We start from the raw sequence: 25,509 nt of genomic DNA on the forward strand, positions 1-25,509 counted from the left end.
AACCTTGTGACAGCAATTTCATGGCCTATAGGACCCAGACCCTAGCTGATGAGTAGCCATGTTGTGAATGTATTGTCTGGCTGTGAGTATAATACGTCAGTCCTCCTTGGGGCCTGGACATGCAGACTTTAAAATAACATATCAGTACCGTATCCATTGTTCTGCTAGCGGTTCATCGTCTCCCTGACGCCTCATTACGTTCCGCCCCCAGCAGCAGCTGCGTTGCGTCAGCAGCGCACCGCCCGACCAGCGGCCGATGAATGGGGGCTGTGACGTCACGGCCTGCGCGCGTCCTTCAGGATCGCGGACGGACTGCTGCGTCTCCGGTGCCGTGCACCACAACAAGGGCATCCCAGGCGCATCATTTCGGCTCTCCTTCTTTGGTGACAGCTTCAGATTTTCTACGTTTGGGGAGTGAGGTGGGGGGGAGGCAGGGGAATGATCAGCCCCTACCCCCCGCATCCGAGTCCTAAGCCGTAAGGATGCTGTGCCCGAATAGCGCTGCCGAGATCCGGCCCCGGCGCTCCTTCCTCCCGGGGCTGCTTCTCTGCGCCGCCCTGCTCGTCATTAGCGGTAGTATGCCAAGTAAGAACTATCGCTCTTTCTTTCTTTATTATTTTTATTAGTTTTGAAAATACATTTTAGTGCATGGTAATGCCTTGGGTTTCGCAAAGTGCAATGCTGTTATGGCAGAAGCTGCCATGGGTTGGGGTGTAATTTTATTTTTAATTAAACTGTTTAAAACGTAACATTTTAGGTGTGAATAAACTGATGCGTTACTTGTACATAAATCAAGATAGGGAGCATGGTTGGCAACTAGGTAATTTTAAGTGTTTATTGAATGTTTCTACAGAGTCCTGGCGCGTAGAGTCGGAAGGTTTGATTTTAAAATATCGCTAACACTGAAGTGACACATGCCGAGGAGCTGTGCAGTGGGCCTTTAAAGCCTTTATTATATCTGAATAAGTTCATTTTATGAATTATCCCTAAGGGACAGTTATTGTGTTCCATGGGCTAAATTCATATTACACAAACAGGCTTTCGAAGCCCATTCTGCCGTTATCACATTGTCAGGCTGCAACCCATTTAATGCTTTTTTTAGTGATTTTGCAAATTTTCCTTTTTAATTGATTTGTAATGTTCACTATACCAGATCGCCATGATTTTGTTGTCCCGAAAAAAATCCTTTAATGTGTTTGAAATACACCGATTTACTGCTTTCAGAGGCGACATCCATTCTGGAAACTAGCATGTCTTATTATGAATATGATTCAGGCTTCGTCTCGCCTCACCTGGTCACTTTAAAAAGCGTTATATTGGCCCCCCAAGAGGTTCTCGTTATTAATACAAAGACGGCAATTATCGTAACTCATCTAAAGTCGTCGGCTATTCTTTCATGGGGTTAAACGAACGGGCTGTCAGTGAAAAAGGGTCACTGATCTGCGAACAAAACCAGTCTGTGAGCCGGTACGGCACATGCATAACCCCCAGCTTGTGAGGGCGTCCAGCTCGGAATGCTCTGATACCAGTCTGTGAGCCGGTACGGCACATGCATAACCCCCAGCTTGTGAGGGCGTCCAGCTCGGAATGCTCTGATACCAGTCTGTAAGCCGGTATGGCACATGCATAACCCCCAGCTTGTGAGGGCGTCCGGCTCGGAATACTCTGATACCAGTCTGTGAGCCGGTACGGCACATGCATAACCCCCAGCTTGTGAGGGCGTCCGGCTCGGAATACTCTGATACCAGTCTGTGAGCCGGTACGGCACATGCATAACCCCCAGCTTGTGAGGGCGTCCGGCTCGGAATACTCTGATACCAGTCTGTGAGCCGGTACGGCACATGCATAACCCCCAGCTTGTGAGGGCGTCCGGCTCGGAATACTCTGATACCAGTCTGTGAGCCGGTACGGCACATGCATAACCCCCAGCTTGTGAGGGCGTCCGGCTCGGAATACTCTGATACCAGTCTGTGAGCCGGTACGGCACATGCATAACCCCCAGCTTGTGAGGGCGTCCGGCTCGGAATACTCTGATACCAGTCTGTGAGCCGGTACGGCACATGCATAACCCCCAGCTTGTGAGGGCGTCCAGCTCGAAATACTCTGATACCAGTCTGTGAGCCGGTATGGCACATGCATAACCCCCAGCTTGTGAGGGCGGCGTCCAGCTCGGAATACTCTGATACCAGTCTGTGAGCCGGTATGGCACATGCATAACTCCCAGCTTGTGAGGGCGGCGTCCAGCTCGGAATACTCTGATACCAGTCTGTGAGCCGGTACGGCACATGCATAACCCCCAGCTTGTGAGGGCGGCGTCCAGCTCGGAATACTCTGATACCAGTCTATGAGCCGGTACGGCACATGCATAACCCCCAGCTTGTGAGGGCGTCCAGCTCGGAATACTCTGATACCAGTCTGTGAGCCGGTACGGCACATGCATAACTCCCAGCTTGTGAGGGCGTCCAGCTCGGAATACTCTGATACCAGTCTGTGAGCCGGTACGGCACATGCATAACCCCCAGCTTGTGAGGGCGGCGTCCAGCTCGGAATACTCTGATACCAGTCTGTGAGCCGGTACGGCACATGCATAACCCCCAGCTTGTGAGGGCGGCGTCCAGCTCGGAATACTCTGATACCAGTCTGTGAGCCGGTACGGCACATGCATAACCCCCAGCTTGTGAGGGCGGCGTCCAGCTCGGAATACTCTGATACCAGTCTGTGAGCCGGTACGGCACATGCATAACCCCCAGCTTGTGAGGGCGGCGTCCAGCTCGGAATACTCTGATACCAGTCTGTGAGCCGGTACGGCACATGCATAACCCCCAGCTTGGGAGGGCGGCGTCCAGCTCGGAATACTCTGATACCAGTCTGTGAGCCGGTACGGCACATGCATAACCCCCAGCTTGTGAGGGCGGCGTCCAGCTCGGAATACTCTGATACCAGTCTGTGAGCCGGTACGGCACATGCATAACCCCCAGCTTGTGAGGGCGGCGTCCAGCTCGGAATACTCTGATACCAGTCTGTGAGCCGGTACGGCACATGCATAACCCCCAGCTTGTGAGGGCGGCGTCCAGCTCGGAATACTCTGATACCAGTCTGTGAGCCGGTACGGCACATGCATAACCCCCAGCTTGGGAGGGCGGCGTCCAGCTCGGAATACTCTGATACCAGTCTGTGAGCCGGTACGGCACATGCATAAGCCCCAGCTTGGGAGGGCGGCGTCCAGCTCGGAATACTCTGATACCAGTCTGTGAGCCGGTGAATATCCCAGTGTATATGCAGTGTGCTGATGATGAAGATCCTGGTGCATATGCAGTGTGCTGATGGTGAAGATCCAGGTGTATATGCAGTGTGCTGATGGTGAAGATCCTGGTGCATATGCAGTGTGCTGATGGTGAAGATCCTGGTGCATACGCAGTGTGCTGATGGTGAAGATCCTGGTGCATATGCAGTGTGCTGATGGTGAAGATCCTGGTGCATATGCAGTGTGCTGATGGTGAAGATCCTGGTGCATATGCAGTGTGCTGATGTTGAAGATCCTGGTGCATACGCAGTGTGCTGATGGTGAAGATCCTGGTGTATATGCAGTGTGCTGATGGTAAAGATCCTGGTGCATATGCAGTGTGCTGATGGTGAAGATCCAGGTGTATATGCAGTGTGCTGATGGTGAAGATCCTGGTGCATATGCAGTGTGCTGATGGTGAAGATCCTGGTGTATATTCAGTGTGCTGATGGTGAAGATCCAGGTGTATATGCAGTGTGCTGATGGTGAAGATCCTGGTGCATATGCAGTGTGCTGATGGTGAAGATCCTGGTGTATATGCAGTGTGCTGATGGTGACGTCTAGTTGATGTGCACCTTATTTCTGACCTTATAGGTTCTCAGCTTGCTGGTGGACTTGCAGCGATCCGTTATGGAGATATTGTTGATCTATCTGCTGTGCCGCTTACTGGCTACAAAACATTGGACCTTCAATCGAGCTCTGCGATCCCAGGGTTGGAGGCCCTGAGTTGTTTCCTATGTGACACACTGCATAGGGGGCACGACCTTAACGTGGGGATGCACAGAATTACCTGCTAATCTGTCACAGGTCATGCCAGCATCTCTGCAACAGTGACAGAATTATGAATTATGCGAATCACTTTCCCACTACAGTCACACTTGTAGCTGAGTGGCAGCGGACGTGGGGGGGGGGGTGTGCTTTGGTAAATGAATATGTATTTGAGACACACGTTAGCCCTGCTGCTGGGGAGCTGGAATGCCCCCCAGCACCTTATCTACGTATCCTGGCGGCACTGGCATGATGGAAACAGACAGACTTGTGGGGCGGGGGGGGGGGGGGGGGGGGGGTTGCTTTTTTTAGTTCCACTTTGACTCCTTCAACATGCACGCAGCTGATTTCCAGGGTGACCTGACTCCCAGTTACAGGTCTGTGTCCCTTTCCACGAAACAGGGTGCGTCCTGCAATGGTTAATGATCGCGGGGTGGGGTGGGGAGTTTATGCAGAAATGTGGAAGGGGGGTTAGTTTGGGGACCTGCCCATGTAACACAAAACAGGTTACAAGAAGTGGCCTGTTATTGTGCCCTTGAGGGAGGTACTGATCCTGAATTGAATATGTAAAAAAAAATACAAAACTGGCTCTAATATTGGGTGCATATGTCAAGTTAGACAGAAGTATTTACGGGGCACTAAAATTCATTTACACAAAGTACATTAGTAGAATCCTTAGAAAACCAACTAAGATAAGTGGTTAGAAAACAGATGGATGGATGTAAACAGTCAGCTGTCTTTAGTGTTAGCAGCTGCAAAGTTTACGCCTACGTGTAGATATTCATGGACAGCGGACATCTGTGTCGTCTCGGTAAGACCCACTCCAGTTGGGAAAGAGTAGAGAGGAAGGATATTTTTCAGGTAAAAGGAGAATGAGATGGACTGTTGACCTCAGGTAATGAAGTCTTAGCTGAATGTGCAGCCAGGAGTGTGAACATGGGGAGTGAGTGCAGGAGATGGTCACTGGGTGCCACCCCAGGATACCCATGCCCTGTACACACCTGACAGCCCTAAAATGGGGCTAAGCCTACACCTGTTTGTGCCTGGGAGAGGAAGCCCTGTAAGCACAATGAATTCCATCTGCATGGAAAGTGCTTGGCATTGCTGTGCAGCTGGGACGACCTTCTGTGTGTGTGTGTGTGGTGGGGGGGGGTGTTCTACGTGCAAGTAATTAGATCACGACGCAGGAACGAGACGCATTTCCAGCCCTCTGACTCATTCTGCCTCTCCCGCTCAAAAGGTGTTGGTGGTGATGAGTTGCAGAGGGAGTCACGTGGTGTCAGAGTTTTTCACTGCACTACTAAATGGGATTTCAGCATTAATGGGTCCTGGGGAGGGTCTTGTGTCAAGGTGTCATTGTTCAAAATGGGATGTTTTGCCATGAATTCATGTAACAAAAGCCGCTTTTTTGGTATGTTAGGGAATCTATCTTGATGTCCACACATACGAGGCTTAGCAGAGGGCAAAAGAAGATATATTCCAGAGGTGTGGATTTTCCTGTGAGACTAATTTGGAGGGTCTTTTCCTCCTACTGTTGGACTCTTTCAGTCGACATTGACTTTGGGATCTCAAACCCCTAGTATTGGCTGGGATTATTCTGTACCCGACTAAATCCAATTACATTAGGAGCTGCATGTTTTTTTCCGGTAACAAAAACCTAGAAAACATACAGGTGGCATTTTGGCTCAGGGAGTAGCAGCAAGTGGACGGTCGGGCGTGTGTGCCGAGGTTCAGGGAGCAGCAGCAAGTGGTCGGTTGGCTGTGTGTGGGGAGGCTCAGGGAGCAGCAGCAAGTGGTCGGTCAGGCGTGTGTGCCGAGGTTCAGGGAGCAGCGGCAAGTGGTCAGTGGTGTGTGCCGAGGTTCAGGGAGCAGCGGCAAGTGGTCGGCCGTGTGTGACGAGGCTCAGCTTGCTGCAAAGACGTGTCTGAAGGCTCTCGGCATTGATGGAGGCTTTCCAGAGCATCGCCTGGTTGCATGGTGCGAGCTAAGTTGTTAGAGCGTGTTTACATGTCCCAGTGGTCCCCAGATGCTTTGTCACAGCCCAGAGCGTGAAGATGGTGCTGTGGCCATCCAGGAAGGGAGAGGGACCAAACATTTACTCGTGAAGGGTGACAGACCAATCCTGGGTCGCGGCCCAGAATACAGGAAACAAAAACTCAAGTCGGTCTTACACGTCAGGTCATCTAACCAAGCAGTGAAATGAGCTGAACTCAATGTAACTGAAACTTTATTTACCATTTGTACAGAAGTGCGAGTTCTCTGGAATTCTTGCAGGTTCCCTTGGTGAAGAGAAAAACAACAAATACGCCCATGATAGCCTATGATGTATGAAAATGGGGTTTTTATTTTTGTCGGGGTGGGGGGGGGGGGGGCGCTTATTGAAGTGTCTCATTTTGGGTGTGTTATCTGCAGGACATGAGGCCAGGACAGCAGTACCTCTTATCAGTGTGTATGAGTAGGCTGGGCTTATCTGTGTGTCAGGCCGGTGTTTTTTCCTACAGACTGCGAGGGGGGTGGGGGGGGGGGGTTGTCTCATGTGCTATTTGTGTTAGTGGTGTTCAGTGGTGTTCCTTGTACCTTGGCCTTCCTGTGGGGGGTGGAACACAAGCCCAGGTGGCCCCTAGAGGATGGGCTCCCCCTTTGGGTCTGGTTAGGGTTAGGGTTTCCTCTGCTGCCCCCTGGAGGACGGGCTCCCCCTTTGGGTCTGGTTAGGGTTTGGGTTTCCTCTGCTGCCCCCTGGAGGATGGGATCCCTTTGAGTCTGGTCCCAAGGAGTTTTTCTTGCCAATGTTGCCCTTGCTTGCTTGCTGGGGGCATTGGGCGAGGATAAGGTAAAGCGCTTTGAGATCATGTAATGTTGTGAAAATATTGCACTATACAAATAATATTAAATTGAAATTTAATTGAATTGAATTGAAAATAAAAGTGCTTCCACCGAATGTATACATACAGCTGTGTTGTTGGCCATGTGGTCAGAAAACAAGAAACCCTTTAAAGCATAAGAGTTCTTTACATGGTCTAAACCCTGAAAAGGTGATTTTCATCTCCTGTCGATCACAGCTCTCTGTCAGGCATGTGTTGTAAGATAACGTGCGGTGTGGTGGAGCTTAGCTACCAGGGCTGCCAGATTGCTAATTCATTGCTAGGAATGGGTGGGGTGAGGTGAGGTGGGACACGGGGCAGCTCAGTGACTCTTGCTCTCTTTCTTGCTCTCTCTCACATGCAGCAACGTGCACATACACACGTGCACACACACACGTGCACACACACACACACACACACACACACACGTGCACACACACACACACACACGTGCACACACACACACATGTGCACACACACACACACAGACCATGCTTTTAGTGAAGATGGCGGAGAGAACTAAACGTTCAAAAGTATAATTACATGACAATGCACCCTGCAACAAGTGCAACAAGTGTTTTGATGTAGCGGCAGAAAGACAAGCAATCTGTCAAAACATCTAGTACAAGTCCATCACATGCATGTGGAGAAGTGCACAGTATGCCTGCCTAGCTCATAGTTTATCTGTCCTTGCCCCAGGTGTGTTATACATGCTAGCGGCCTGCAGCCCACACACAGTGAAGTAAATTATATGAATATGGATTAATGATTAAAAGTAACTGTTAGTGAGCTGATCGTTACGGCTGCGTTCATACATTCGATCTGAAAGGGTCAGAGCTTCATCTGCTGTTTGAATTTCACAGCTGCAGTTTCACATCACAGATATGGACAAACTAAGGTCACCACACAGTAAAATTACTATCAAAGAAAAAGTCCTGCATTCAGCTTTTCACTTAAAAGTGAATATTGTTTATTACATTTGTTTTACATTTCAATCATCACAGAATCAGTCTGTAATGGTGAGTTGTTCAAAACATTGCAGTTTCTTTAGCTTTGAAAAATTATTTTACATTTCAATAATAATCATATCATAATCTATAATGCTAAGTTGTCACATATGGGCGAGGAAGGAGGTGAGGGTAAGCGCAGGAAGGAATGAAGAGGGCTTTTATTGAGGGAAGCCGTAACAGAAATGGAAAATTCCAACCGCAGGGGGGTGAAACAGGAGGGTGAGGATCGGACAGGGCTGAAACACGAGATTAACTCTGGAGCACAAGTGGGGAGCAACATCAATGACTGGACTGGGGAGCACAAGACTGGGAGGCACTTTATACACTACTGATGAAGGAGCAGATGAGAGGCAGCTGGAGTGAGTCACAGGAGGGCTGAAACGAGAGGTGGACCGTGTCTTTCCTTGTTTTTACTAAGCAGTGCTTTACCTGCCGTGACTCCTCTACTGACCACGCCCATCACTCCTTATTTTCTGTAAATCCAACAGAATTTTTCACAGCAAAATGGTGGCCGTGGCTCCCAATGGGAATGGTGAACAACCTGGCTGAATGCGAATCCGCCATGTGATGGGGTGTCCCTTAGCCTGAAGGGCGAGACGAGTCAGGGCTGGGACCCGGGCATGTGGGGAGGGGGGAGTGCACAGCCATGGCTGCTTCATCTGTCTTTCACATGTACCTTTTCCATGGCAGGGCGGCTTACTGCTCAGCATCGTGCCGCCAGGGGAGTTTAAAAGAAGCCTTCCTGGGTCTCAGATCATGTTGGCGTTGGTCCTGTTGGCTTCTCTACAGCATGCAGCCCTGGCCGGGGGCAGAAATGCCCTCATTGAGGGTGGGTACCTCTGTGCCAAGCCCCTGTTTTCGTTTGCCAGTCCGCATTCCTTTGTTTCCCGTTTGATCACTCAGCACTGCGCCTGCATGCTCTGGCCCCGAGCGGCGGTCATTAGGCTCATTAGCTGCCTTTCCTGATTAGTGTTGCAGTGATGTGTATTTTTATAAACACACACTGTGGTTTGCCCACTGGAGACCTCACACCAAGCCTGCCCCTGTGCTTAGGATAGCTTTCCATCCGCTTTCATTTTTGTGGTTAATAGCTACCAAATACAGGACCCCGTCCTGCCAGTTAGCTTCCCCCAGTAGTGACTCCTTCCTGAGGTCAGTCTGGTTCCCGTCCCTTCGTTTGATGCTTGTTGGCCACCAAGAGCTCAAGCAAAAAATGACCAAGCATGAAGTTAGATCACTGGTAGCTCAGCTGTGCCCCCTACAACCTGCATTCCTTGAAACCCAGTGTCCGGGTTGGGGGAGGGGGGGTATCACAAAGCACCTTGTCTAATACGGAATGACATACAGCCAAATTGTGTTAGAAAATGGGTTATGAGGTTAGACAGCTTGGAAACCTGGTCTTCCGTTCTGTTCTGCTTCCTCCTGTGATATGAGCACTGTCCGTCATGTAAGGTAACTGTCTGCAGCACTCAGGCTGTGACTAGAGTGGACTGTAGCAGGCCGGACTGGAAAATCAGCCTGGGTCCTTGGAACAGAACCATAAAACATTTGGAGCGGGACTTCAAGCAGACATACTGCCGAGAGCAGAGCCTGCATTGGGGGCTAAGCCTCAGGATGAAAGGGACAAAAATGTTTGCAAAGCACTCTGGGTAAAAGTGCCCGGCATGTAAATCATGGGCTGGTGCTTTTCCCTTAATGAGTGAACTAACAGGATAGCTGGCAGCGGCTGACCTTCCTAAAAGCACATATACGCTGCAGACAGAAGTAACAGCGAAGCAAAACATTTTGCTATGGAATTTTATTCTCTATTCATTTAGCTGCCATGCATTTGAAAGAAAAGGGCAGCGCTGGAAGAACAGAGAGTCACAGAGAGGTGAAAAGAGGAGCTCAGTCACTGAAGGGCAGAGGTTCCTGAAATGTCGCTCAGACAGGAACAGGCTGCGGCTCACTGTCAGCTCAGGACTTTGATAAATGATGCCACAGTTCAGGTCTTATCATCCCAATAAATTTATTACTGACATTTCAAGATAAAACTAAATAATAAAAGACATAATGAACAGTTTCAGCCCGGTCTGGTCTCTGTCTAACATCCTTCGTTTGAGAAACTTCCAGTGAATAGCGATAGCAAGCGATTAGCTGTAGCACCTCCGCCACTGCGAACTGCGAGCTGCGAGCTGCGAACTGCGAGCTGCGAGCACTCAGCTCTGAATGACACGCGATCACGCTGACGGGCCTCTTGCATATTGGTGTGTTTCTCTATGCAGAGCAGTCGTGGTCTTTTGTATGTGCTTGAGAAAACTTGCTTAACGTTTTGAAGCGTTTTGAATTGTTGTGGAATTTATCATTTTCTTCCTGAACGGGTCACGGCTATGCGGCTCACAGGGGATTCTCCCGAGTCTCCTGACTGGCCACTGTGGGCTGGGCCTCAGTCAGACCTGAAGTATGGCTTGTGCCAGACGGCTGGTCTTCTTTCTGAGGTACTGAGGTTATGTTTTTTTTTTTTTAAATAAAAGGTAAACTGCTGTAATGGTGCCCAGAAGGAAGCAATGTCTCCTTCACCAGGAACAGAATGTCACACTTACAGCCACACTCAGAGAGACCAGGCTGAAACACAAGTACCCCAATGACACAGAAAAAACTCATTCACAGGCCCTGAAAGACAACCAAGCAGCTTAAATGCAAATCTCTCAAAGACTCAAACTACATCTTCTTCTTTCTGGTGTAAATGAGATGCCTGTCCTGTGCCTATAAATACTGCAGGGCAGAATCCGCAGGCTCCTCACTCCCTAAACCTCCATCCATTGCTACTCATCTGAGCCCTTGTCATTCCAACCATCACGGCAGACAACAGTGAACAGCTCTGGCTGTTCAAAAACATAATCACATAATATTAAATTATATAAACATAATTACCTATCATTTTTCTTAAGGCAGAACTTGTTTGCGGTGAATTTGTGCCTCAGATATAAGATATTTTCGGTGTTCATGACCTGCCTGAGAGTGGGGTGTAAGGCCACTGCATGTGAGTTCTCACAATGTCAGACGGATATCTGACTAACAGTCTGGGGGGCTGTTACCAGTGATAGCCCCCAGCATCCCCCCCCAGATTCACCTCAACCACTATGGCCCCTCCTTCCCAATCTAGCTTATTTTTCCATTGCATGTAAAAAAACAGAATTTAGTTAGGGCACCTGGGGGGGTGTTTCACGAAGCAGGATTTTTCAGTTAGCTGGGTTAACTTAAGCTAGAAGTCATGATTGCCCAATAACAGTTTAGGTAAAGAGCATTCCTATTGGGCAATCATGACTTAAGTTAACCCAGCTACCTGAGAAATCCTTCTTTGTGGAACACCGCACCCCCTGCTCTAGTTAAAGCCTGACAGAATAACACCGTTAGGTAAATATAGTGCCTGTAAGCATGCGAGCCTGAGACCCAGCCCAAAACCATCATCACAGTGCCACCCCACCCTTCTCAAATGAGGAATAACCCCCCCAGCACGTATCTGCAGATATTAATAGCTGTCGTCCTCTGTGAACTTCCCTGATTCACTCCAGTCATTGTTGCCATGCAGTTCAGCTCCGCCTTTCCTTGTTCGACGGTTGCCTGGCAACCACTCTCCTCAGCATCCAAACAAAGGTGGCAGAATGACGACCCATGGGGCTCTGCTTTCTCAGCCGTTCCTTCGCCTGCTCTTCTTCATTCACGCTCTGACCGACTTGTTCAGTTTGATGCCTGTTGCTGTAGCGCTTAGCTAATGTTGGCTAATCTTTTCACTGCCCAGCACTGCACATTGAAGTACAGTCCTCCCCATTTCCAGGTTGATGCTCATTCCTCTGTGGTCTTTTTCCTGAGATGTTGAATTCTGATTCTGTGCAGGAGCCCTGCTAGATCGGAGGCCAGTCTTGCTGATGGTGATTTGTGGTCCTCAGGAGTGGTCTGCATGTGGCCCCCCAGCACATGGGTGGGTTGTGAGCAAGAGCTCCTGCTGAGTGGCACATCTACCACCTAGAACCTTGGGGGGGGGGGGGGGGCAAAGCTGTTATTCCCCTTTCACTATTCATTCCAGCCATGGCTCGGTAAATCATCCATTTATTAATTTATTTATTTATTTATTTTCTCTCTGTAAATCATTTTAAATGGATAATGGTGACGAGCACATGTTACACTTGCACTCAGCTGGGTGGGGGCTTTGGGCAAAGCTTGGAAACCCACGCATACAGCTGCTCTCACTGCTGCTGGTCAGTGCTGTTTGAATTTCTTAGTGCTGTTAATCAATACTTAAGGGACCCCTGCAGATCTGATCAGAATCCCACAGGTGGCAAAATTCTTAAAGGAGGGATGCTTTACAGGTGAGTGATGTTAGTTAATGGTATTGCTTTGACAGTGAATGGTTGTTATTCATTATACATCCTGTTAGGTGGGAAATTCCTCGGTTCACTGCCAGAAATGGGACTTTTGGAGCTTAAATTTGTCTATCTTGGCACATCGAGTTTCACTTTCATTGCAAATGATTGTGGTGTTTAACTGAAGCTGAGAATGAAGGAGGGCTGGTCCATATTGTGATGAAAGTCATTGATAAATTGCTGTGCACATTTTCCTAAATCAATATTGAAACTCCGTAATTAAGGGCATGTCAAAAATAGATCATTTTATTACCATTTTCCAGAATAGCTTGTCCTAAGGCGTAGTTAAGCCTGCAGACTGTCCCAGGACACTCAGCACAAGGCAGTTAAATGGGAGGCCAGTCCATGAAACTATAATTTTGAGACGAAATTCACATGTCTCTGGGTGTCGCCTCACATGTCGCCTCACTCTCACCGGTGTGTGTGTGTCTCAGAGGAGAGCAAGATGGAATATGTGAAAAGAAGCATTCCAGTGATCCTGTACTTGTGCAAACGGCAAATAAATGTTCATTTCACAGCACTTGATTTTATTGGATGATGGTGCAGTGGTGTTCCACCAGCTTGCAGGTGCAGTGGTTGTCACTGTCGCCTCACACCACTGGGATCTGGGTTTGTGTCTGTGCCATGGCTCCGTGTGTGGAATTTGCATATTCTCCCTGTGTCATTGTGTGGTTTCCTTCAGGTACTCCCCCTCAGGTTTTCGCGCACAGTCCAAAAACATGCAGAGGTTAATTGTACATGTGTGAGTGCAAGGTGTGTGCGTTCATGGTGTGTGAGTGCATGGTGTGTGAGTGCATGGTGTGTGCGTGCATGGTGTGTGAGTGCATGGTGTGTGAGTGCATGGTGTGTGAATGCATGGTGTGTGAGTGCATGGTGTGTGCGTGCATGGTGTGTGAGTGCATGGTGTGTGAGTGCATGGTGTGTGCATGCATGGTGTGTGAGTGCATGGTGTGTGAGTGCATGGTGTGTGAATGCATGGTGTGTGAGTGCATGGTGTGTGAGTGCATGGTGTGTGCGTGCATGGTGTGTGAGTGCATGGTGTGTGCGTGCATGGTGTGTGAGTGCATGGTGTGTGAGTGCATGGTGTGTGAATGCATGGTGTGTGAGTGCATGGTGTGTGAGTGCATGGTGTGTGAGTGCATGGTGTGTGCATGCATGGTGTGTGAATGCATGGTGTGTGAGTGCATGGTGTGTGCGTGCATGGTGTGTGAGTGCATGGTGTGTGAGTGCATGGTGTGTGCATGCGCCCTGTGTTGGGTCGGCGCCCTGTGTTGGGTCGGCGCCCTGTGATGGGTTGGCGCCCTGTGTTGGGTCGGCGTCCTGTGTTGGGTTGGCATCCTGTGTTGGGTTGGCGCCCTGTGTTGGGTCGGCGCCCTGTGTTGGGTCGGCGTCCTGTGATGGGTTGGTGCCCTGTGTTGGGTCAGCGCCCTGTGTTGGGTCGGCGCCCTGTGTTGGGTCGGCGTCCTGTGATTGGTTGGTGCCCCACCCTGGGTTGTTCCCTGTCCTGCGCCCATAGGCTACTGGCCCCCCTGCATCCCTGAATAGCAAAAACAGTTACAGAAAATGGATGGAAGCCATGCGTGCCCCTTCCTCCTGGTCATTCAGTGAATGCTACCTGTAATCACGACCCCTTGCCAATATGTATGATTATAAAGTGCTATTTGCTTCACTTGCTCATAGCTTTGGACAGAAGCATCTGCCAAATAATGTTAATGTAACTGAATATTATGCATCCAGGACAAGGACAGGTCTTCAGTCTATTGACTTTGAATCTACATTGACACTCTCCGTAGTTTCCTGACTGCAGTACAGAATGTTTACTGATATCTGCATCCCCCGTCTCTGACTGTGAGGAGGTTGCATCTCTTCTCTGTGTCGTGTAAGTGTCCAGCAGATTCCGCCATGCCAAAGACATGCAGTCAGCCTAATCACCATCTGTAAATTGTGAGAATGTATGTGAGAGCATCTCCCTGAGGATGGACAGCCATCGACTCCGGAAGAGCAGCTGGAAGGTAGATGGGGCAGGATCATGCCTACAAGCATGGCTGTGGGATTACTTTCTTCCGCAGCTTTAGTGTGAGCGTAAGCAGGGCTTGATGATCAGGCCTGTTCTCCATCCAACGCCTCCTTAGGAGAACTTGCAGGAGCCAGTCTCGCTCCCTGCTGAAAAGGGGGTGAAAACAGCCTCCTCCTCTGAGGTCAAAGCACCTCCTGGGTTTTTTTCTGTGGGTTCCGGGTCTGGAGTGACCCTGCTGTCAGAGGTGTGTAATTAAAAGCAATCAGACGGCGATTAGTCAAAGCCGGGAACAAGAGTCAAAATTCTCCTCGGTCTTTGTGTCGTTATGAGCCAAGTGAGGAAGAAAAGGCTGATTTGCCATCTGTCGACACGATCCCCTTATTAGCGGGACCGCAGTGACAACAGATCCAGCACCCCTCTAGCCGGCAGTGTTTAGAGCTCATTACCGTCCCTGTAATCCTGTGCTGTTACAGCACATTGGCTGCATTTTGTGTATTATATGACAAATGATCAAAGGTTCAACATTTTGTGTTAATATTTGCCTTGGTATTCTGATGCTCTCAAGTTATTCACGGGGACACTACTGACCTCTTGCATCGCGACTCTTTATGCTGGTGTGTGACAGTGGGTTGTGAGGCCATTTGGCCTCTGGGTTTTCATTATGGTGCATAAGCTGAGTCATCAGAGGAATCCCGCTTGCTGAGTAACAGTGATGTCATTAAAATCTCAGAAATGCAGGTAGACTTTGTCTGTGTTTACGACACGAGGCTTTTGACCACTTAAGGATCTCAAATGCAAAAGAACAGTCACCAGTTCCATTGGCAGGGCAGTCGTCATGGCAGTCGTCGACAGATGACATCTGCAGCTGATCAGCGCAGGTGCAGATGAGACGAGACTGGTGGAGATCAGTGTTCTCAGTGAGGCCAAGCTGATCAGCGCAGGTGCAGATGAGACGAGACCGGTGGAGATCAGTGTTCTCAGTGAGGCCAAGATGATCAGCGCAGGTGCAGATGAGACGAGACTGGTGGAGATCAGTGTTCTCAGTGAGGCCATGCAGGAGTTTTTAATGGTGTTTTGAGTGAACATCGAAAAGGGAAACGTGCTTTCAGCTTGTGAACAGTTTCAGCAGTTTTCAGCCAGTGAATAACTGTAAGCAGTCGTGTTTTCAGATTGTGTTCAGTTGAGCTTTTAGTCTAAAACCCAGATCCTAATCTTCAGGACTTCCCCTCAGCTGCACACCCCCCCCCCCCCAGTAACAAGGCAGTGTAGGAGGGAGGAGACAGTACACAAAGGAAGTCATTCCAGATATATGGATGAGTTCATGAACCAGATTTAGTCCCAATCACTCGCTGCCAGCGTGTTTATCTACTTGTAAAAAAACAGTTAATGTCATGCCTTTTAAATCTGCTGCTGGTTAACATTTATGTAACATTTCTTTTATAAGGGATGACCTCCTGAATCTGTCCGTATTTTTCATCCTGGCAGTGCGGATTACTGCAGCTGTCATTAGACGACAACATGCTCTCCAGCACCGTCTTCTTCCCTATGCAGAGTTACAACATAATGAATTACAAATTATTTATCGTAAAGTTATATCTACAGTGACATACATTTTTGAGAAAGCAGGCTCTGACAGTCCTTGGAGCAGTTAGGGGCTAAGGACCTCACTCAGGGGCCCGATGGTGACATCACTCTGCTGAGCCAGGGATTTGAACCAGTGACCACCTGGCGAGAGTCACACAGCAGCTACAGTAACTGGCGAAGTCCAGTGAATTCATGTTGAATGTAAAGGTAGAAATAAAAAGTGCATTTGGTTATTTAATAACCGGTTTAGTAAAATAATCAAACACATTGAAATGGTGTTTATGAGAGCAAAGCGCAGACAGATCTGATCCCAGGCAAGGCTGACAGGCTCTAGCTGGGCCCACTGTCGCTGCCTTACTGTCCTTATTAACCATGTATGGTGCTTTGCTTTGTTTGCAGAAAAATTACTTATACAGGCACCTGCTGTTGTGCGAGGTCGGTGCCGTCGGTGATTTCCTGGCAATTCGCTCAGGGGTGAGCGGACCCATGCGACAAGCAAATGGAATGAGAGAATAACCTACAGGATTAGAAAAACTAGGTCATTCCTGACAACAAATTGAAGGATGATGATTGGTGGGGACTGGAAGGTAAACAAAAAGCCCCCCTGCAGAGATCATGGAGGGCCGACTCGAAGCTGAACAGGATTGGGGTCACTAAGAGGAAGAAATTAAATAATAAATAGCTTATAAGGGAGATGGCAGCTTGTAATATCTCCTCATTACGCCTTGTTTGTCTAAAACTGCCGCTATTAACTCTTATTGATGTTGTGGCTTCGTCTGGGAGAGGGGACATAATCATTGGGTAATAACTGGAGTGTAGCCACAAAACGGAAGGATAGCATGTGTTGTTTCTGCTCTGGAGTGGCCCGGAGCTCCGGGGATCTGTGCTGGGTGGATTCACTGTGTGTCAAGCCTGGCGACGTGGCAACAGGATCCCATCATGCTTTGCTTCTCCTCATTGTCTGCAGTGAACCAATGTCCTCGCAGCCTGGACTGTGCCAGAGAGGGCCGCCATTTCTGCCAGCCTGGCTCCTCCCACTGTGGCCCATGCCTCGTCCCATTGGTGGAGAACGACGAGAGGCGGTGTGTGCTTAAGAAGAGGCACACCAATTTTGGTACGTATCCTCCTCTCTTCTGCTGTGAACTCCCCCCCCCCCCCCCACACTGGCTTGGCAGCATGTTGTGTTTGGAAGATTTGGATTAGCAGGATTTATTGTGCTGCAAGGGACACTGGAAGACTACAGTCAGATATGTAGTTTGCAGACATTCAGAACATAGTGCACATCAGAGTGAAATTACGTTGCATTGGCTCACCATCGGCCTATCGGCCTAACAGGGTGTATTAATACTAATACTAAATGGGGGAGAAGAGATTCACACTGGGACAAACCAGAAAAGAATGATTTTTTTCCACTGCCACCAAGAACCAAGCCTGACCCGAGCCACACTGTGAACTGGCGGTTTTCTATTGTCAAGTATGAGGGCTTTACCCAAGCCCTCCCCAAGCTGTAACCATGCCAACATATCTAGCAGGGCCGAAAGCGCAACTTAACCGAGCTGGTGATGTCACCGCCATCTGATTGGTCAAAATGAATGGCAATACCATTGCTCTATGTGTGGAGTGTCTCAAGGAAAAAAGGCATATTGTATATATTATTGAGTAGTATCACACATCATGATGTATTAATGCATCCCCAATACTTCGGAACTTGAAAATTTCTAAACTCCTACTGAAATATAGTACTGTATAGTACTGTAGAACAGCAGAACAAAATGTATTCGTAATGTAAACCTACGCAAGCGAATGCTAGTTTGGCATTTTATGTTTTGATAACACGGTGATTCTCACAGATGTGCTAGAAAGTTAGGAAATTAGCACATAGTAAATCATGTGTAAATGATGCACCCCTTCGGTTTTACGTCACTGTCGGTTTCCAAACCCAGCAACCCTGCGGGGGCTCTGCTGATTACTGAGGTACAGCATCGCAGAGCAGAGCGAGAAAGCCCTACCTTTCTTAAATGTTAAAGGAGATCGACTTGATGAAAGAATATATTTGTGATGAGCCCAAGCTGACATTCAGTAAAGATACAAGATTACAACAGGGTCGCTGTATCAGAGTCAGATGTAACACTGATGCATCTCTATCAGTCGAGGCCTGTCACTGCCTTTTTTTGACATGCAAACAGAACAAGTGACATACAAACTGGCTAAATAACGGGCTTAGCTAATAGCATGAAATAGGTATTACTGTAGTAGCACCTGGGTAATAACCTGTAGCTTTGACAGCAGTGTGACTTCAAGCTAACTGCATACCTGAGGGTCCACCCACATTTCTCATGGCACGCCGAGAACGTGGCTCGCTGAGAACGTGGCACGCAGAGAACGTGGCTCGCCGAGAACGTGGCTCGCCGGGAACGTGGCTCGCAGAGAACGTGGCTCGGCGAGAACGTGGCACACCGAGAACGTGGCTCGCCGGGAACGTGGCTCGCCGGGAACGTGGCTCGCAGAGAACGTGGCTCGGCGAGAACGTGGCTCGCCGGGAACGTGGCTCGCCGGGAACGTGGCTCGCCGAGAACGTGGCACGCCGAGAACGTGGCACGCCGAGAACGTGGCACGCCGGGAACGTGGCTCGCCGGGAACGTGGCTCGCCGGGAACGTGGCACGCAGAGAACGTGGCTCGCCGGGAACGTGGCTCGCCGGGAACGTGGCTCGCCGGGAACGTGGCTCGCCGAGAACGTGGCTCGCCGGGAACGTGGCTCGCCGGGAACGTGGCTCCCCGAGAACGTGGCACACGGTGCTTTAAAGGGCCCAGACTCCTGCCGGCCAAAGGAGCCACATGTCAGCCAGGCACATGGCCGCATCAGCACCTGCTCGCAGTGGGACGGGACAGAGGGTGAGTAATACTGCTGAGGTGGCAGCCCCAGGTGGCATGTGGCCCAGACTCATCCTCCACGTGCCCGCCGGCTGCCAGTGAAACGTGAGGCTCCCTGTACACCCCCCTGTTCGAGCCATGCGCCGCTTCGCTAAGATGGCATTTAGCGTTGCCCGTGCCTTCCCAGACAGAGAACCTCACGCTTGCTGATTTTGAGTGTTTTTTTTGTCTTACTGCACTTTATCTCAAATGACCCAGGTAGCACACCGTTATCAGCTTTCAGCCGAATGATTCATTTGTACACTTCTGACATCTTACCTGAAGCGACTAAGGCTGAACATTCTACTTGGCATTCTTATGCAAGGCCCGTAATGGGGAGCGGCGTCAGTCGTCAACGAGGACCGACTAAAGAAAAGGTCTCAAGTCTCTTTCTACTCCATGGTGGTTCATTCCTCCTGGAAGTGACACCGAGTGACATTTGTCGCGGGCTGTGATGATGCTGTCACAGCCAACCCTGAACCAAGACTCCTGGCTCACTGCATTCTAATCGCAGACACATTTACTCATATATTTAGTAATCATTTTTATCCAAAGCAATGTGCAAGTCAGAGATCAGGGTCTGCCACTTCCTGGAGAGTCTGCAGTTAAGGGTCTCACTCATTAACACACAGTAATATGATCATTCTGCTGGCCACGGGAACTGGCACCCTTCTGATTACAGGCTGCACCCTACACACTGTATTGCATATATACAGGAGCAGTCAAAAGTCTGAACACACCTGTTTTTAATGCATTTGTCTCTGTTTTTATGTTATTCACCTTATAGTAAAATGAGTCCTTGTTGAAAGCAAACGATTTTCAGTAGGTGTGTCCAGATTTATTCCTGGTACTGTGCTGTGCTTAATGATTCTCTTGGGTGCTGCATTTTCATTGGGTGATTAAAGAGGTAGCTGTTCATCAAATAAAATCGCGAGAGGGCCACCATGCCAGAGCAGCAGATACAACGTACTGTATGTCTTCAGATCTCCTTTTTATAGCTCCTCACTGCCTTGGCGTCTCCCTGGAGCCTCAGATCTCATGCCCTGGGGGTCGGGCCCTGGGGGTCGGGCCCCTTCTGGCAGCTTGAATGCGACATTAACAGCAGTGGGTCCAGCAGACACAGACGTCTGAGACGCCCCACTTCATCCGCTAAGAGTCAGATGATATCCAGAGTATCTGTGTTTGCGTCTTGGAGTAGTACGCCTTGTGTTTCCGCAGATTTCAGGTAAACTGAGAGTGACAGCGCTTTCTCCGGAGATGCGTGTGTGTGGGTGTGAGGGACTGAGCAGGCCGGGCTTGAGAACGCAGGGACGTTTTTTTTGTTACAAAATATTTACAAAAATAACACCGCAAAAGTAAAGTTCCACCAAACCCAAACTATCAGAAATAACCTTAAGGCAGCACAAAGAACACAAACACCTAACAAACTAAAAACTCACCACACGGCTATAAAAAACAATGTGGCCAACGGACTGCTTAGAAAGATGGCGTCCAAAGATAGTGCCGGGTGAAAGTAAATTCAGCTGTGAATGTTGCAGAATATTGTGGTAATTTGGTTAATTAAACACCTGTGTCAGCAATTGGTGACTCTATTTTAAAGGGTCTTTTGGCCATATAGGGTAATTATGAAGGGAAGGGGAAGTACAGGTAACATCACATTCCTGCTGACTGTTCAAACCCCACCCTGAGTGTTAATACATTATATCCCATCTATAGCTTCTAGATCTCACAGGCGTGGGAGAGCAGATCCAAGCTTAATAATGAGTGACACCTTCACTGGCCAATCAGCAGCATTATTAATGTTCAGCTGGTCCTCCTGACGGATCACTGCCATCTCTGTTGTGTAGGCCGAACTGAATCCAGCCAAAACTCAAACCTGGATCAGCACCAGCAGGAAAGGTTGGTACAGCGGGTGATTTTCTGGCTGAAATCGTTCTTAAGGGCCACCAGTGATGTGATCACCGGGCCAACCACGGGATTCAAACTGGCAGAGATTCATAGCAGGCCGGGGGAGTCGGCGTCCCAGCTGTTTGCTCTCTGGCTTTGGGTCGCTGCTTCTGGTTGCTTGTAGACTCTCTGGCTCGCCTCCTCCCCGTTGCCTTGGTTACTGGCAGCTCTGAAGGAGTGCTGCCTCTGGCTTGCCAGCCGAGTTCCCTCCTGCCCCCGCACTCCGCATCACGGGCACGCTGACCGGCCCGCCCACTCCAATTACAGCTTACTCGCTCACATGCAGGCAGGCACGCAGCCACTCTGCAGCCAGCGCTTCGGCACTGCAGCAAATACACTGACATGCACACTGACCGTGTAACACGAGCCCATGGTGTCTTCATACCCACACACACATGCATGCATGCACACACGCGGCACACACACACACGTACACACACACACAGTGGGAACTCTCCATTAATTTCTATGGGGAAAAGTCTAATCCCAACTTGACAACCTTAACCCTACTCATCCTTAACCCTAACCTTAACCCTACCCATCCTTAACCCTAACCCTACCCCTCCTTACCCCTAACCCTACCCATCCTTATGTAACTAAACAAAATACGAGACTTTGGCATGTTTAGTTTTTCGATTGTAGTCTCAGATCATTGTGGGGACCTGAAAAATGGTCCCCACAATGTCAAAATAACAGGTTTTTATTACATTGTTGGGATACATTTGGTCCCCAAAATGTAGTATGAACATAATGCACATACACACATGTTCCAGACACAGAGCAGCTAGCGGCGCATTGCTAGCTGAAGGACCAGCAGATGTCCTGCTGTAATCCTCCAGAGAGGCGGCCCCCCATGCTGCTCTGTGATATTCCTGAGGTCATGTTAGCAGTTAGCAATTATTTGCTAGCAGTTAGCTGTTAACTGTTAGCCACTGGTAAGTCTGCTCTATAGCTGGTTGGCCCGGAGGGGTCATACTTAAGCTGTGTCCGAATTCAGGGTCTGCATCCTTTGAAGGACACGCTTTACGACGGTGTAGCCTTTGTAGGCTGCATCCTTCGAAGGTCTAACAGAAAGCGTCACCAGCTGCTCCTGCCCATGAGTCACGAAGCACTGCTCCTCCCACCAAGCTGGGACACGCCCACTTTACCTCTACGCTATGAATCTTGGGATATGTGGAACATCTGGTGGATCCTCTGCATTTGCAGAAGCCTTCGAAGTGGGACAGCCTTGTCGCGACACTGCGATGCGCTCGGTCTTTGAATGCAGCCTTAGAAGGGGGCAGCCCTGCAATCCGGACACAGCCTTTATCTCGCAGTTGGACATGGGTGTGTTTGGGGAGTAACATGCCATAAACCAATCAGTGTCATCTTGCATCCCCTGTCAAAGCCAGGTGTGTTTGCACCTTGGCGCATCGCTGGTATCATGATCTTATCATGTCAAGTGGTTTGAGCTGATTCTGATTCTGATCCTGATTCTGAACAGCAGTTTTGACAGGTAGTAAGAAAGAATATATTTATATTTATATATATTTAGCTCGATAGCATGGTGGTGCAGTGGTTTATATAAATATATATATAAATATAAAAATATATATATATTTAGCTCACAGACATGTTTTATTACATTAATACTGTATATTTTGTACAGGTTTCTAATTAATTAAATTTATATCCAAAGGGAGACACATACTTCTATTTAAAAAATTGTTTCATGTTTCAAATATAATAAAGCATTTATTCAACCAAACAGTTCCTTTCAGGCTTATTCTAACTAATAATAATAATAATAATAATAATAATAATAATAATAATAATAATAATAATAATAATAATAATAATAATAATAAAGGGGTGGCATGGTGGTGCAGTGGTTAGTACTGTTGCCTCGCACCTCTGGGACCCAGGTTCAAGTCTCTGCCTGGGTCACATGTGTGCGGAGTTTGCATGTTCTCCCCATGTAGTTGTGGGGTTTCCTCCTGGTACTCTGGTTTCCCCCCACAGTCCAAAGACATGCTGAGGCTAATTGGAGTTGCTAAATTGCCTGTAGGTGTGCATGTGTGCGTGCATGGTGCATGGTGTGTGAGTGTGCCCTGCGATGGGCTGAACCCCCATCCAGGGCTGTTCCCTGCCTCGTGCCCATTGCTTCCGGGATAGGCTCCGGACCCCCGTGACCCAGTAGGATAAGCGGTTTGGAAAATGGATGGATGGATATTTGGGATAACTTTTAGGTTCCTTGTTCAAACCCAGGAGTGAGGATTCGTCAGCCAGTCAGTCCTTTAATTAGTAATTTAATTAGAGAATTGCAGTGGAAACCTGCACACACAGCCGCCCTTTCTGGGTAAGACTGCCCCCCATGTAAGGCAGTATCAGGTGTCCTAACTGTCATTGTGAGGATTCATTCCACATTTGTCCCTGCTCAGTGTTTTCAAAGTGCAGCTGACCTTCCATCTGCGTCAGATATAAGCTCAGGAAAGGCTCACAGGAGTGATTTTTCTCTTTAACCAAAGCTCGTGCCTGTGGCCTCGGTCACCTGCATGGACAAACTCTCGGCTTTTATAAGAATGTGTCTTTAAAAAATATATATATATGATTGTAGTGTGATATGGAATATATGATATGGTGCTTTAGCACGAGTTTAACCACAACTTCCGGTCATGTAGGAAGTTGCGCTCCATCTGGGCTTTGCTGTGTTACAGGGCTATAAAGCTGTGCCCTGTTGTTCAGCGGCACTTTGCTGTGTTACAGGGCTATAAAGCTGTGCCCTGTTGTTCAGCATCACTTTGCTGTGTTAAAGGGCTATAAAGCTGTGCCCTGTTCTTCAGTGTCACTTTGCTTTGTTACAGGGCTATAAAGCTGTGCCCTGTTCTTCAGCGTCACTTTGCTGTGTTACAGGGCTATAAACCTGTGCCCTGTTCTTCAGCGTCACTTTGCTGTGTTACAGGGCTATGAAGCTGTGTCCTGTTCTTCAGCGTCACTTTGCTGTGTTACAGGGCTATGAAGCTGTGTCCTGTTCTTCAGCAGCACTTTGCTGTGTTGCAGGGCTATGAAGCTGTGCCCTGTTCTTCAGCGGCACTTTGCTGTGTTACAGGACTATAAAGTTGTGCCCTCTTGTTCAGCGTCACTTTGCTGTGCCAGTGAGCTGCAGGGCATAACGTCGCAGTACAACAGTGCAATGCTGTAGGGCTGTGATGTAATTCATGTAGGGCTGTGATCTTTGAGCATCCCAGTATGAAGTCACACCATGAATTCATGGCAGATGTGCTGGGGGAGGAAGTATTTTGCGGTTCGTCTCACGTTCTGTTTGTATACAAACAATCACTGCGCGCATGGTGCAGGGGATGATGGGTAATTGCAAGTTTCAGAAGCCATCCTGTAATCAGCCAGATGGTTGGTTGCTTCGACACTCTCACATGCTCACTGGCATATAAGTGTACCCCCTGCCTCCTGTACTGTGTTCAGTACTGTATCTAGCCTTTGGCTTCACATCCATGGGTCTGGGCGTTTCGAGCAACGGGATTCGATTAGCTGCATCTTCAGTTTATGCCACCAAAATCTCTTGGCATGCAAGGAGCTTCTGGACACAGAGCAGGTCGCCATCTTCTGCTTAAGGATCGAGGCTAAGGGGGATAACAGTAGTACAGTAGTGTGGTGATTTTAAGGAGGCTGCCGTTACGAGATTATCCTGATGCGGTTTACAAATGACAAGGAAACTTTATTACAAAATGAATACAAATGGTACTTAAAGCAAGGACCATGTGAAGTCAGAACAAAGGCAGGAAGACAGAATCAGAAATAACAATGATTGATCGGACACAGGGAAGTGGTGAGGAAAACACAAGCAAAACCATATAAAACGCCTACAGACTCCAGTAACAAGCCAGAACTCAGGCACACAGCAAAACAGGAGCAGACATAATATCTGATTGAGGAACAGAATAAGGGTTGTCACTTAAAAACTCAGATAACAAGGGCCAGATGAAAGACAGGTGTGGGTTGTTACAAATTACACATGAACACTAGAGAGTAGGGGTACCAAGGAACAGGTGAGGGTAATTAAAAAATACTATGGATTCAAAAATGAGAAGTACTAGAAACATGGGTACAGAACATTACTACAAGACTAGAGACATATAATCAGGGTTAACTAAAGGTACAACACAAGGCGCAAAACAGAGATTCATGAACAGATAATTAACAATACATAGGATAACAATACAACAACAGAATTCAGAACACAAGAACACAGAACCCACAACAGAGGAGTTGCTTGGGCTAGAGCCACCTGCTTAGCCTATTTAGCCACACAGTGCCCCAAGGAGGAGGAGAAAACAACAGAGGCACCAAATAAACAGGATGGCCAGTGAGATCTGTTGCTCAAATGGAGAAATGGCATACAGAACAGGCAAGACAGGGACTGATCCTGACATGTTTACCAGCGGTGACCTTCCAACCCTGCTCCGTATCTGACGTAGAGAATTCACCACGTGAATCTCAAAATGCCATCCTGTATGTTTGTATTCTCATGACTGCCTGTCATTCTGAGGATGTGGAGACGGACGAGGGGGGAGAAGGTATCTCCATAGATCCTCCCCAGGCCGAACACAAACCACAAGGCCCCAGTTGCCATGGAGAAGCTAGTCGTAGCCCAGAAACCGCCTGTGTCCTCAACAGCAATGTCTTTTTTTTCATTTCCTGAGGGAGGGGGTGGTGACTGAAATGAACGAT

General features: G+C 48.6%; 1 protein-coding gene across 2 annotated transcripts in view; it reads left to right on the top strand.

The window, feature by feature from the left end:
* Nucleotides 1-271: 271 nt before the first annotated feature.
* Nucleotides 272-25,509, top strand: part of LOC125727418 (neural proliferation differentiation and control protein 1-like) — a 33,883-nt gene continuing 8,645 nt past the window's right edge. For both annotated transcript variants that reach the window (XM_049004102.1, XM_049004107.1), the window contains exons 1-2: nucleotides 272-585; nucleotides 16,894-17,040. In XM_049004102.1, the coding sequence (XP_048860059.1) occupies nucleotides 483-585; nucleotides 16,894-17,040 (250 nt within the window). In that variant the 5' untranslated portion in view covers nucleotides 272-482. The remainder of the gene's footprint in view (nucleotides 586-16,893; nucleotides 17,041-25,509) is intronic.

The sequence above is a fragment of the Brienomyrus brachyistius genome, chromosome 2, assembly GCF_023856365.1.
Source record: "Brienomyrus brachyistius isolate T26 chromosome 2, BBRACH_0.4, whole genome shotgun sequence".
NCBI lineage: Eukaryota > Metazoa > Chordata > Actinopteri > Osteoglossiformes > Mormyridae > Brienomyrus > Brienomyrus brachyistius.